The sequence below is a fragment of the Notechis scutatus genome, chromosome 6 (genome assembly GCF_049901735.1).
Source record: "Notechis scutatus isolate UNSWTSFEM ecotype Mainland chromosome 6, rNotScu1.2, whole genome shotgun sequence".
NCBI classification, from domain to species: Eukaryota; Metazoa; Chordata; class Lepidosauria; order Squamata; family Elapidae; genus Notechis; species Notechis scutatus.
The window spans coordinates 30,253,250-30,267,983 of record NC_142014.1 but is presented as its reverse complement, the minus strand read 5'-3'; the positions used below and the strand labels follow the sequence as shown (position 1 = coordinate 30,267,983).

Here is a 14,734-nt window from a genome sequence, read left to right as displayed (position 1 = left end):
CTGAGACAGAAAGTCTAGTCCTGCCAAGAATGTAATAAGGGTTAACAGAAAGGCAGTTTCTGTAAGCAACACCAGAATGTTTCCTTCCTGCCTTCCTTACAGGATTAGGCCAGTAATTTCTTCTAACAACTGGTTCTCCGAATTGTTTAGAATGTTAACAACCGGTTCTAGCGAATAGGTGCGAACTGGTAGAATCCCACCCCTGTATTGGCAGTGACTAAACATGTCTCCTATTGCTTGCTTCTTTCCTAAAGATTTCTATTCATCTTTCTAGGTTTTAGACAAAATTTCCACCAGTATTTCGCCCACAAAACAGATATTTATGTGTGTTTCAGACTTTCTTATGCCCATCATTAAGAACTCAATATTAATACTAAGACTTTAGAAAGAGTGCAGAGAAGAGCAAGAAAGATGATTATAGTGAGCTAGAGGCTAAAACATATGAAGACTGGTTGCAAGAATTGGGTATGTCTAGTTTAATGAAAAGAAGGACCAGGGGTGACATGATAGTAGTATCCCAATATTTGAAGGGCTGCCACGAAGAAGAGGGAATCAAGCTATTGTTCAAAGCACCAGAAGACAAGACAAGAAACAATGGATAGATACTAATCAAGGAGAGAAGCAACCTAGAACTAAGGTGAAATTTCCTAACAGTGAGAACAATTGCCCAGTGGATTATTTTGCCTCCAGAAGTTGTGTGTGCTCCATCACTGCAGGCTTTTAAAAAGAGACTGGACAATCATTTATCTGAAATGGTATAGGGTCTCCTGTTGAGCAGTGGGTTGGGCTAGAAGACCTCTAAGGTCCCTTCCAACTCTGTTATTCTGCTATTCTGTATTGCTCAACCTTTGGACTTCAATAGCATTTCATTTAGCATTTCAGTAAATACTCTAATGTAGCAGCATCTCTGACGTATTTCTTTTGTTGTAGTTGTTTTTAAGAAGACCATATTAAGATAATATTTAAACTCTCATTTAAATCTGTCTGCAGTTATTGGTGAACATATGCATTCCTCCTCATTGCTGGGATCTGACAAGCATGAGGCATTAGAGAAGCAAATCTCTGGAAGTTCTTCACAGATGGATGATCTTTTTAAAAGGCTTCCTTCAAGTGTCATTTCAAAACAGAACCTGTTCCTTATAAAGCAAGACAGATGGAACATATGGGACATCCGTGCACAGGGCTGACAATGTTTGGAAAGATTTTGCAAAAAAATATTTATTTTTATTGCAAAGGGCATTTTCCTGGATGGACAGGTGGGCCATCAGTTTCAAAGAATAAAGAGCTGGATTATTCTTCCAAACTATCAGTTGCAGTTATCAAAAAAGGAAAAAAAAATGGGGGGGGGGAAATAACACCTGGCTCGTTTCTTCCACCAATCTGGCTGCGTATTTTGTGTGGTCAAAGAATCCATTTATCAGATATTGCATTAAAATGCACATTCACTTCCATTTTATTCAGAGAATCCAGCTTCTTAATATTTTTTTTTAAATGAGAAACAGGCATTTATGCCTGTGTAGGTTATGCAACGCTGTAAACACTTTTTGTGGGGTTCTTTCATAACTTGAACGGTTGCTGAGTACTTTTTTAGAATTTAGAATAACAGAGTTGGAAGGGACCTTGGAGGTCTTCTAGTTCAACCCCCTGCTTGGGCAGGAAACCCTACAGCATTTCAGACAAAGGGTTATCCAATCTCTTCTTAAAAACTTCCAGTGTTGGAGCATCCACAACTTCTGGAGGCACGTTGTTCCACTGGTTAATTGTTCTCACTGTCAGGAAATCTCTCCTTAGTTCTAGGTTGCTTCTCTTCTTGATTCTATGTATTCTAGTTGTATGTTGAATATTTCTTTTACAACTTCAGAAGTCTCCCAAGACAGATTTTGTTATTGTTTAGTTGCTAGGTTGTGTCTGACTCTTCACAACCTCATGGATCATAGCATGCCGAGACCCCCTTGTCCTCCACTGTCTGTCACGGTTTGCCCAAATTCATGTTCGTTGTGTTGATGACACCATTTAACCTCTGTGGTCCTCTTCTCCTTTGATGAGGCCTGTTGTGGGAAGACCTCAATGAATCTCAAGGTGTTCTAATTTCCTGGCTAATGTCCATTCACCACACAGGAGGCTTTGACGACTTGTTGTGGTTCAATGTCCAACTCCTACTAATTCAGAAGTCTCCCAAGACAGACTTTGTGGTTGTTTAGATGCTTATGTTGTGTCTGACTCTTCATAAACACAGCATGCCAGGCTCCCCTGTCCTCCACTCTCTTGGAGTTTTCCCCAAATTCACATTGTTGTCTCGATGGCACCATCTAACCATTTCCTTCTCTGCTGTCCCATTTTCTTTTGGCCTTCCATCTTTCCCAACATCAGTGTCTTCTCCAAGGAATCCTCTCTTATCATTTGGTGGCCAAGTCTTTGAGCTTCATCTTCAGTATCTTCAAATCAAGGTTGATTCCCTTTAAGCTTGACGGATTTGAACTTCCTGAAGGCCAAGAGATGCCCAAAAGCCTTCTCCAACATAGATTCGGTTAGGTATCCCTTCCTTTAAACATTATTCCAGTAATTATAAGCTGTTTCCAGACTCTCTTAAGGAGAAAAGTCATATTCCAACCACATGCCGTTTCACTTTCTTATTCATTCAGGTCTTTTGCATGAATTCTGCATTGCTCCAGGCAATAACATGGGAGTGATGGCACCCACACACAGCAGTCTTGACCGCATTTGCTAATCCCTGTTTAACGTCTCACTGAAAAACATGTTTTCACACTGACAGCAGAAACCTGAGATGCATTTTATGCTGGATCCTCCAAGCAGAACAAATTTTGTTGAAACTTCACAAAAGGAACCAGAAGGAGAACAATGTCTGTCTAACTTTTCTAGACTAGTAAATGAAAGTACGATTGATGGCAGCTTATCCCCACCAACAGACTGCTATAAGTTGGGATTGCTCCAACAACCATATAGTACTAAGCGGTATTCTTTGTTTATAGCAACTGGAATTTAATTTCTCCTTTTTTGTCTGGCTTTTAAACCTATTTCACTTTCTCTTATTAGCCTGCATGAATCTCATGGAGAATTTGCTCTTTTTTTGGAATCATGATTTGTTTTGACTTTAGCAATAGCAAAAGCAGACTTACAGTACATACTACTTCATAGCACTTTACACCACTTCAATTCAATAAGAATAAAGCTGGAAGGGACCTTGGAGGTCTTCTAGTCCAACCCCTTGCTTAAACAGGAGACTCTCTACCATTTCAGACAGATGGTTGTCCATTCTCTTCTTAAAAGCCTCCAGTGGTGGGAAGGAAGGAAGGAAGGAAGGAAGGAAGGAAGGAAGGAAGGAAGGAAGGAAGGAAGGAAGGAAGGAAGGAAGGAAGGAAGGAAGGAAGGAAGGAAGGAAGGAAGGAAGGAAGAAAGGAAGGAAGAGTAATAGAGTTGAAGGGACCTTGGAGGTCTTCCAGTCCAACCCCCTGCTCAGGCAGGAAACTCTATATCATTTCAGACAGGTGGCTGTCCATTCTCTTCTTAAAAGCCTCCAGTGATGGGGCACCTACAACTTTTGAAGGCAAGCTGCTTCACTGGTTAATGGTTCTCATTGTTAGAAGTTTCTCCTTAATTCCAAGATTGCTTCTCTCCTTGATGAGTTTCCATTCATTGTTTCTTGTCCTGCCCTCTGGTGCCTTGGAGAATAAGTTGATCCCTCCTCCTCTTTGTGGCAGCCCCTCAAATAATACTGCTGTCATGTCACCCCAATCCTTCTTTTCTCTAGGTTTACAGAGTCAGCCTTTTGCCCCCAACAATCTGGGTCCTCATTTTACCAACCTCAGAAGGATGGAAGGCTGACTCAACCTTCAGCCAGTCAGGATCGAACTCCAGACTGTGGTTAGAGTTAGCCCGCAATACTGCATTTTAACATCTACATCACACAGCTCTAGCTTTCATAGCTGATATTTCTCATCAAAGCTAGAATTCCAGATTCTTTCAATAAGATGTCTCAAGAGAAAACTGATATTGACACTAAATATTAAGGAGGATGAAATTTTCCCACTTAAAAAACAAAAAAGATTTCTTTCACCCTGGTATAGGACTTTTAAGTCAAACTTGGCAAAATGCAGCTGACATCCACTGTAAAATGAGGAGGCCAACTTTGCACATTTGCAACCCATTCGTATAAACCTTTATTAGGAATCTTTGAACTGAATCACAAGCTGCATTTGAAAGTGTCTTCTTGCAATGGTCTTTTGAGTCAGACTTGATGTAAGGACTCTTTGGTTGATATATGAGAAGCACATCAAAGTATTCAATCCAGGCAAGGGAAGGGAAGGCAATCCAGGGAAGGACCAGGCCCCTTTAGTGGCTATTTAGAATGGAAAGCGATTCCTTCTGAGCATGTTTCACATAAGGTTCTCTTTAAGGAGATTGTCTGAAATGAAAAGGGTGGGATTACAAGAATTCCAGCAACTGAATTATTTATATTAGAATGAATGGAATGGAATGGAATGGAATAGAATCAGAAATGAATGGAATGGAATGGAATGGAATGGAGTGGAGTGGAGTGGAGTGGAGTGGAGTAGAGTAGAGTAGAGTAGAGTAGAGTAGAGTAGAGTAGAGTAGAGTAGAGTAGAGTAGAGTAGAGTAGAATAGAATAGAATAGAATAGAATAGAATCAGAAATGAATGGAATGGAATGGAATAGAAAGAATGGAATGGAATAGACTAGAATAGAGCAGAGCAGAGCAGAACAGAACAGAACAGAACAGAAAATATGGAATGGAACGGAACAGAACAGAAGGACAGAACACAGATGAAAATAGTATTAGAATGGTGTGTGTCCATGTATTATACAGAATTCATGTAAGATTCCCTAAACTGATAAATGAGAAGAGTGTGAAGTTTTATTTGTTATACTAAAGCCTTAAAAAATAGCTGCCGATAAAGGAGAACATATTTGACGCTCAGGGTTGACATATGGGGTCCTTGATGCTCTCGGAGCTTGGTTGTTTTTTGGCAAGCATTTCATTACCAGACTAGGTAACATTATCAGTGCCCATCATAAGAAGGTCATTTGGGAAGCTTCCAGAGTAGTGCAGCTACCCCTCAAAATACCCTGCTCCTGAGCCTCCCATCCTTTGAAGAACATTCAGGCAAGTCTGGACAGAGAATGAATAAGTTGCAGGTAAATCTGCTTTTTCTTGCTCAACTATCTCCAAAGGAACTCATGAATCACTGGGCATATCAGAGACTACACAAAACCAAAATGCTTGTGCCTTCAGGTCATGGTTGACTCCTACTGTTTGCCTGGATCATCATCATCATCATCATCATCATCATCATCATCATCATCATCATCATCATCATCATCATCTCTTCTTCTTCTTCTTCTTCTTCTTCTTCTTCTTCTTCTTCTTCTTCTTCTTCTTCTTCTTCTTCTTCTTCTTCTTCTTCTTCTTCTTCTTCTTCTTCTTCTCCTCTTCCTCTTCTTCTTCCTCTTCTCCTCCTCCTCCTCTTCCTTTTCCCTTCCTCTTCCCCTCCTCCTCCCCTCCCCCTCCCCTCCTCCCCTCCCCTCCCTCCTCCTCCTCCTCCTTCCTCCTTCTCCTTCTCCTTCCTTCTCCTTCTTCTCCTTCTCCTTCTCCTTCTCTTTCTCCTTCTCCTTCTTCTTCTTCTCCTTCCTCCTTCCCCCTTCCTCCCCTCCTCCTCCTCCTCCTCCTTCTCTTTCTCCTTCTCCTTCTCCTTTTCCTTCTCCTTCTCCTTCTCCTTCTCCTCCTCTTCCTCCTCTTTCCTTCCCCTTCCACCCCTCCTCCTCCCCTCCTCCCTCTCCTCCCCCTCTTCCTCCTCCTTCTCCTTCTCCTTCTTCTTCCTAGGGCTGAGAGAGGGAAGGGACTGTCCAAGATGACCCAATTAGTTTTGTATCTAAGATGGGACTAGAACTCAGTGACTAGTCTGGTATATTAATTGCTCCACCAAACTCTTTCTCCTAAAAGTCCAAAGCCACCCTCAAAGTGCAAATTTGATTCTTTGAGCATGCAACTTACCTACATTGATACCTCTGCTGCCCTGTTAGTCAAATCAAGTGCCTTAAACCAGGTTCTTAAGGAGTTGTGGGTGCTCTGGAATGTACCTCCAGAACTTACCTCCAGAAGTTTTGGGTGCTCGAACACTGAAGGTTTTTAAGAAGAGATTGAAACTGACCAAGGAGAGAAGCAACCTGGAACTGAGGAGAAATTTCCAATTAATCAGTGGAACAACTTGCTCCCAGAAGTTGTGGGTGCTTCAACACTAGAGGTTTTTAAGAAGAGATTTGGCAAACATTTGTCTGGAATGCTACAGGGTTTCCTGCTTGAGCAATGGGTTGGACTAGAAGATCTCCAACATCCCTTCCAACTCTATTATTCTATTATTCCAACGTCCCTTCCAACTCTATTATTCTATTATTCAACAGGTACTTCAGAAGAGAGTTAGGATTGGAAGAAGAAGAAAAAAAGCTGCATTCAGTCTCTTAAATAGGTTTTTCATAAGAAAAACTGAAGATAGAATTTCTCCAGCAAGCTAGTTGTACAAAAATATTGACTCTACAGGTTTAGGCACAATGCAAAGGCAGTAGGTTGAGTTCAGACTAATCCCCTCCTCCCTTACTATGTATTCAAGATTATGCAATCCATTTAAAATATTTTGTTTTCCTTCCATGCAGATTTTCTGGCCAGCATCAACAGCCAAGGTGGATGAGTGCAAAATGGCTGGCAAAGATCCCACAGTAAGTTTTTTATTGTTCCTTTTAATTATACATTTGGCAGCCTGGACCATCAATACAGCCAAGAGCATAAGGGAAATGGCATTTTTTTTCTTTTAATACTCTTTGGGCTGGATGATCCTGTGAAATTTGATAGATGCAAGAGTCTAGATCAGAGGTCCAGAACCTTTCGGTACCGGTCCGCAGACTGTTGGGAAGCAGGCCGCACAAGTGGCAGGCAAGTGAGCAAAACTTCATCTGGACATACACGCAATCTAGGTTGCACATACCAAACCACCCCACCACACATACACACACTCTGCCCCCAGTCCATAGAAGACCATTTTTCTGCATCCGGGTTTGGTTGCCGTGCTGTAAAAAAGATGCTGAGACATAGAGCAGAGAAAGCAACAAAGATGATTAGGGGACTGGAGGCTAATACACATACATACATACATACATACATACATACATACATACATACATACATACGCTTGTACCTTCAGGTCTGGTTGACTTCTACTGTTTGCCTGGACAAGCCAGACAAAATGTTCAGAAATGGTTTGCTATTATTTCCTTCTTCTTCTTCTTCTTTCTTCTTCTTCTTCTTCTTCTTCTTCTTCTTCTTCTTCTTCTTCTTCTTCTTCTTCTTCTTCTTCTTCTTCTTCTTCTTCTTCTTCTTCTTCTCCTTCTCCTTCTTCTCCCTCCTCCTCCTCCTCCTCCTCCTCCTCCTCCTCCTCCCTCCTCCTCCCTCCTCCTCCTCCTCCTCCTCCTCCTCCTCCTCCTCCTCCTCCTCCTCCTCCTCCTCCACCTTCCTAAATGCATCTATACTATGTTAACCATCACAGTCCTGTATCCTGTATTCTGATGAATAGTTGCAGGAATTGGGTAGGCTTACTTTAATGAAAAGAAGGACTAGGCATTACAGGATAGCAGTGTTCCAGTATCTAAGGGGCTGCCACAAAGAAGAAGGGGGTCAAGCTATTCTCCAAAGCACCAGAGGGCAGGACAAGAAGCAACGGATGGAAACTAATCAAGGAGAGCAGCAACCTGGAACTAAAGAGGAATTTCCTGACAGTGAGAACAATTAATCAGTGTAACAACTTGCCTTCAGAAGTTGTAAATGCTCCAACACTGGAGGTTTTTAAGAAGAAATTGGACAACCATTTGTCTGAAATTGTACAGGGTTTCCTGCCTGAGCAGGGGATTGGACTAGATGACCTCCAAGGTACCTTCCAACTCTGCTATTCTATACTGTTCCATGAATAAAAATGAAGAAAAATTAGCTTTCATTTGCTTTACCTAACCCAGGCTTAAACATTGAATTAACTGATAAGAACAGAACCTCCTTGCCTCTTCCGAATTTGATCCCTGGAGCCAGAAAGGTTGGAGATACCTAGTCTAGATTTCACCACCAGGGTCTGGAAAACGTAGCATGTTGCTTATCTTCAGAACCAAGCTTTTTTTAAAAAAAAATACAACCATGTAAAGCAAACATAATTTTGTCTTGCTTTTCTTCTAACTAATATGGAAACCATTGGTATGACTTGCTTTCAATGTCTCTTAAAGAATATAAGGCAGACTGATCTAATACTCATATAATTCCTTGGATAGGATCCCAAACAGTATATACGATCCTTTTTTGCATGGTGAACAAAAAAGAAGAAATTTATACATTCTTAAAGCACTTACTGCCTGATCATAAAACACTCTTTTTGGCAGATGCCTGAAGAAGCTTAAAACTTTCTTAGAGCAGGTAAATGTGGCCCGTATGTTATTAGAATTAAAGCATGGATTAGGGAGAAGGATTGTCTGTTAAACCAATTACTGGGGAGAAAAATAAAATCTCAAAGAAATTCTGGATCAAACAAGGCAGCATCTTTGCTGAGTTAAGAGATTAATGCGGTGTATCGCGCAACTCTTAAAAAGGCTGCAGTAACAAATTAAAAGAATTATAATTCCACTTCATTGGTTGGAGTCATGCACTAGTCTGGCTGAACATTTAGTGCTGAAAACTCAGAACTCACTTTGGAGAATATATATATATATTTAAAGAATATATATATATATATTTAAAGAGCTGTGCTAAGCATTCACTGTCTCTTTTATTATGACTTCAGTTCTTAAGACATTTAAAGTGGGCATCAAAGAGTGTTATAAAAATTTCAAAGGTTTTAATCGTGTTGGGAGTTTTGGACTAGTTGAAGTCGGCTGTGTTTTGCTTGACCATCGTTTATTCATAGATCATAATTTTGTCAGTTTTTACAGCTTATAAAGCCAGAAATCCATGATTCACAAACTAGAGTCCAGGTTTCCAAGAACACGCTAAACTAAACTAAAAACATTATGATACATAGTTTGACTAAAGGGTGTCAGAATATTGTTCAGCATGATTTTCCTATGAATCATAGTTTTAGGTAGAGAATTTCTTTGATGAGAAACTTCATTTAAAAAAAATACACTGCTTTTATCAAACTATCAATACCCAGATAGATATGTAGGCTTTATGGATCTAAATGGTAATGCATAAATACATGCACAGCGGCCATTATATGAAATATTTTTCTTCTAATATTGGAAAATGGTGTGCTTGTTTTTAATTGATTATACAACTGCATTATCAAATTTTGCAGTACTGTGTGATCCCCCTGAAAGAATGTTTTAAAAATCTCCCATACAGAAATAAAGCCAATGATTTTGTTGGTCTTAACATGGAGCAATAATCAATGGACCTCTGACTTGGAATAATTACCATTATAACATCTACAGCAAGCAAAAAATAGCATCTTAACTAAGTTCTAAATTAAAACTTTTTCATTGGAAATAAGCAGAAAGCCCATCCCTTGTAACCGTGATGGCAAACCTATGGCACCTATGGAACCAATGGAACCTATGGTAGTGCCATTTTTGCCGGCATGCGAGCTGCAGGCAAACTTATCTCACTGTGCATGTGTGCACCTCACAGCTGATTTTCAGTGGGTTTGAGGCCTTTTTCAGCCTCCCAAAGGTTTAAGGAAGGCTTCTGCAGGCTTCTGCAGGCCTTGCAGGCCAAAAACTAGCCCCATTTCATCACTTCCTGTTTTTCCTGAAAATACTAGAAGTGACGAAACAGGGCTAGTTTTTGGCCTGCAAAAGCCTGCAGAAGCTTTCCTCAAGCCTCTGGGAGGCCGAAAAAGGCCTCAAACTGGCTGAAAATCAGCTGTGAGGTGCAATGCAGGTAAAGGGGTGGCAGGGGTGGGTGGGTGGGTATTGCACACACATGCATAGGGGGCATGGAGGGGCGTGCATTGCCTTCTGGGTGCTGGCACGTGAACGTGCAAGTGTGCGCACAATTTTTGGCACAGGAGCCCAAAAAGGTTAGCCACCACTGCCTTATAATGTTTTCATAAGAAGTAGCTAATGTTATGGCTGGTTCAAAGAACCACCAAATCCCACCCCTGGCTCCTTTTAACTGATCGAGTCTCTGAAAATCTTTCTCAAAGGACATGGGAGAGATGTGTTATTGTACATATGTCCCGGGTCAGAGCATACATTCATTCTGACATTTTTATTAATATGGGTATTATTAAGTTATGAAATGGGTCCAACTCTGACCCTTGATTGAGCTGCAGTTCTAGGCAGCCCTAGTCAGGACTGAAGGATGCTGGATGTTGTAGTTTAGAAACATCTGAAAGAGGATAGATGTTTTGACCTAGGCTTCACAAAACCACGAAGCAGACTCCTCGTCCCGACAAAACCCCTTTTATTTAGGCTAATGTGAATTCCTATCATTCATATCCAGCAAAGTCCTGGCAAACAGTCTTTCAAGAGTGATTTACAACCACAGACCTTACCAGGCTTGGAGAGCTGCCAGGCCGATAGCTTCCAAGAGCAATGCTGTACCAGAAAATACTTGGCAAGGAGTCAGGAACAAATCTTCACCCTAATTAAATGAACTAATTGTCTCCTGCAAATACCGCTCCCCTTTTACTCCTCTTTATTCCCTATGGGAGGGGCCATTCACCGTCCACCTGAGCCTTTACTCCCAAGTCCACCCTTGTTCCTTAACTGTTTCCTTCTCCTGGCAGCTCTGTGCATGCACACACTGGGAACAGGCTCCAGCTGTTCTTCTTCCCCACTTATCTCTGACTCCGAAGGCTGCTGATAACTGTCAGACGGCCCTGGCCCCATCTCTGCCTCGGATGCAGAGCCCTCGTCAGAGTCTTCCCCCGACTCCAGGATTGGCCCATGTTCCACCCCAACCTCCTCACTGTCTGGGTCTGTCACCAACTCCACTGGCCGCTGGCAGGCCACAACAATAGTAACACCACCTACTTTGTAAAAAATCTCAAGATTTGGTCAGTTAGACACCCCATTAAAACCTCCATTTAAAGCTGAATGTTAAATAGTGGGTTTATTCTAATCCTAAAAAGAATTCCACCCAAGGGTAAGGCAAAGTCAGTGTACATTGTCCCCTCAAAATGGGAAGGGATAAGTTATAGAATCTTTTTTTTTAAATATCCCTCTTCCCTTTCTTGAATCTTTCTATTGACTCGAGATTTGACCAAATGCCTTTTCTTAATGTCTAGACAGTTAGTCCAGCCGTCCTGAAAATTTGCTGGTAACATTAATCGTGCCAGACAAGAAACATTTAACCACCCATGTGGAAGTTGTAAACATGGGGTTTGTTCCTTTTCCGTTCCTGCCGTTCTTTCATTCCTTGGTTCATTGTACACTCTTGAGTAAGGCCTGCTGGTGCATTTTGCACACAGATGTTTCTACTCCAGATGTGGGCTTATAGAGGACCCAGCTTGGCCTTTGTTCACAGCACCTGCTAATGATCTTGAAGTTTATGTACATGAGAACCATCATTTATCACTGCACAACATGCCTCAGCCTCCTCTTTCTCCAATCTTATCTTTATTTGAGAAGCAGAAGGGAAGGGAAATTGGAGTGGTAAATGACTATGGAGATTATCCATCCTCCAGGTCATGGTTGACCCAAAGGTGCTTTTTCAAGAGGTGACTGGACTTTCTGTTTTTTTTTTTTTGGAGATGTTTTGCTTCTCATCCAAGAAACATCAACATGTGTGAATAAATGGTGGGGAATGGAAGGATTTATGTTCCTTGCAGACAGCTGGTCATTTGCATCCTTTTAGAGAGTCATTGAGGCCACCTGGAGGTTCGTCTGTGCCCTCATGTTCACCTGAATAGATGCAGGGAGCATGGACTCATCCCCAACAGCCTGCACCTGCGTTCAATAGTGAAGGGACACAGGGCAGAAAACATCCTGCAGAAAGGATCCTGCAGAAAGTCCTTTCAACAGTTCCAAGAAGGCTCCACACCCATTTGGTGGCCCTGACGAGACAGAGAAACCTCCAAGTGGCCTCAGCGACTCTCTAAAAGGATACAAATGACCAGCTCTCTGCAAGGAATATAAATTCTTCCGTTCCCCACCATCCAGTCAGAGCTGAAGAAGCTTCTTTGATGGGAAGCAAAATGTCTTCAAAGAAAAATGAAAGAAAGTCCAATTGCTTCTTGAGAAGGCACCTTAGGAACAATTTTAGTGGTAGTTTTAGACCCTTGGGTAGGTTCATCAACACATGCTAAATTAACTGGCTGAATTATTTTTGTTGCTTCTCTTCTTTACGTTGGGCAAAGGTGCCACCAATCTAGATAAGAGAGATTGGATTGCTGGGGTTGTTTTTTCACCCCTGTTAGTTCCAAAAAATGTATTAATGTGAGACTCAGAAGGGCTTGAAGTTGGTGAAATGAGAACTAATGATTCTCAGGCCAATTCTCTCTCTTTCTTTGAAGAAAGAGATGGCCCAAAAAAACTGTTTGCTTAAAATGGTGAAATGAAAAACCTGGGTGGAATGGGAAAACTCACCATGGTCAAGTCACCATGGCCAATTTACCACAGCCAACTTGCCACGGGACAGCTTTCTGTGGGACAATAAACCAGTGGAACAGCTTGCCACCAGAAATTGTGGGTGCTCCAATACTGGAGGTTTTTAAGAAGAGACTGGAAAATCACTTGCTTAGAATGACATAAGATCTCCTGTTTGAGCAGGGGGTTGGACTAGAAATCTCCAAGGTCCTTTCCAGCTCTATTCCATTTGATTGATATTGATTGATTGATTGATTGATTGAAATGGTCTTGGGTCTCCTGCTTGAGCAGGCGTTGGATTAGAAGCCCTCCAAGTCCCTTCCAAGTCCATTATTCTGTATTCTATTCTAATGTGGCTTGTTGTGATGTAACATTTATGTGCAGGTTCATCCATTTTTTACCCTCTGCAGCATGGTTGTGGCAATTTTGTTCGGGTGATACAGATGTTCAACCGCACCCATTTATACGTTTGTGGGAGTGGAGCATTCAGTCCCGTCTGTGCATACCTCAACAGAGGACGAAGATCTGAAGTAAGTAGATTCTTTAAAATGGTTTTATCTCTTGATCAGTTCAAAGTCTGTGCAGAGTCTCAGTCATCCAAGTCATGGTTGTCCCAGGGGTGGGATTCAAAAATCCCAGCAACCGGTTTGCTGCCCAGTTGCTGGGTGGGCACAGCCATGGTGGACGTGGCCTACCAGGACCTCTGCAAGGGCCATTTTGCGCCTTTCCCAGAGTCCGGAGGCTTTCCTCGGGCCTCTGGGAGGGAGAAAACGGCCTTCCCCGGGCTCTGGAGGCCTCCGGAATCTGGAAACAAGTCCGTTTCACAACTTCTGGTACTTCCGGAAGGGCTGTTTTTCCCCTTCCAGAGGGAGTCGGTCGGTTTAAACACTGGTTCAGCAAACCAGATGCGAATTTAACATCCAGTTCACCCGAACTGGTCCGAACCGGTAGAATCCCACCCCTTTGTTGTCTCAAAGGTGCTTTTTTCAGGAGGCAACTGGACTTTCTGGTTTTTCTTTGAAGTCATTTCACTTCTCATCCAAAAAGCTTCTTTAGCTCTGGCATTCTCCACTATCCTGTCAGAGCTGAAGAAGCTTCTTGGATGAGAAGCAAAACGTCTTCAAAACAAAAAAACAAGAAAGTCCAGTTGCCTCCTGAAAAAAGCATTTTTGGGTCTTGATTAGTTGCTAACCTACATTTACATTTTCCAAGTAAAGAGGTTTGTTTTCTTAAAATGAAAACATTCCCTAAAGTGGATCATTTTTTCAGGAATTCTTGATTTGCTTAAACCTAAGCACTATTTTTAACTTTTGGACAACTCCTCTCTCAATCACATTTATTGCAAGATCCTTGCTTGGTTAGCATCATGTGCTTGGTGCTAACTCAAGTACACGAAGCTAGCCAAACAAGGATCACACAATATGTGTGGTTGCATCCAGTGTCATGGAACAGCTGAGATAAGGAATTAGATTTTCCCTCGGGTCAGCCTTGTTGAGTTAACAGTTTTCCCAAAGAGATTTCTTTTACTCTGTGCATTGATCAAGGGAGGATAATGGATGTATCAACATTTCAGAGGAATTCTGGTGAACCTTGCTTGATTTCATGTTATTTTCAAATGTTTTGGTTTCCAGTTTGGTGGGTGGGTGGGGAGAATAGGAATGGCTTCCAGCAAAACTGGTTCAAGGCCTTTTTGTAGTGTCTGAGCTTAGTTGTTTTCTTGCAGATGTTTGATTACCCAAACTGTCATGCCCTGAATCCGAGGAGGAAGATGAACAGCTGACAGGGAACGGGAGTGTGGCTCTGTTGACTGTGGAGGAAACTGGGGAAGGGCAAAGTCCAGCAGGGCAGAGCAGGGGCAAGATAGAACAAGGGAGAGGGAGTTCAGAGGAAGACCCAGGCCCACACACTCTTCATCCTGTGGCACGCAGGGAGGAATGGAGAAGGGAGCAACGTGAGTTGCATGGCTTATGAGGGAGGAAAGGGCCCTGATTCCCTTCATTAGCCACACCTGGGAAGAGAGTTTAAAAGAGATGCATGCTGAGTGTGGTGTCTGCTGGGAGCAAACGTGATTTTATCTTGTGTTGACTTCACTTATCTGTGTTCCTGGTGTCTTCCCAACTGTGTTGAATTACGGCTGTTC

The 14,734-nt window shown here is 42.1% G+C and overlaps 1 protein-coding gene across 1 annotated transcript in view; it reads left to right on the top strand.

The window, feature by feature from the left end:
- The window catches only part of SEMA3C (semaphorin 3C), a 148,097-nt gene that overhangs the window by 66,510 nt on the left and 66,853 nt on the right, over nucleotides 1-14,734 (top strand). Inside the window, exons 4-5 of the mRNA XM_087967839.1 lie at nucleotides 6,688-6,750; nucleotides 13,005-13,124. Coding sequence (XP_087823965.1) covers nucleotides 6,688-6,750; nucleotides 13,005-13,124 — 183 coding nt within the window. The remainder of the gene's footprint in view (nucleotides 1-6,687; nucleotides 6,751-13,004; nucleotides 13,125-14,734) is intronic.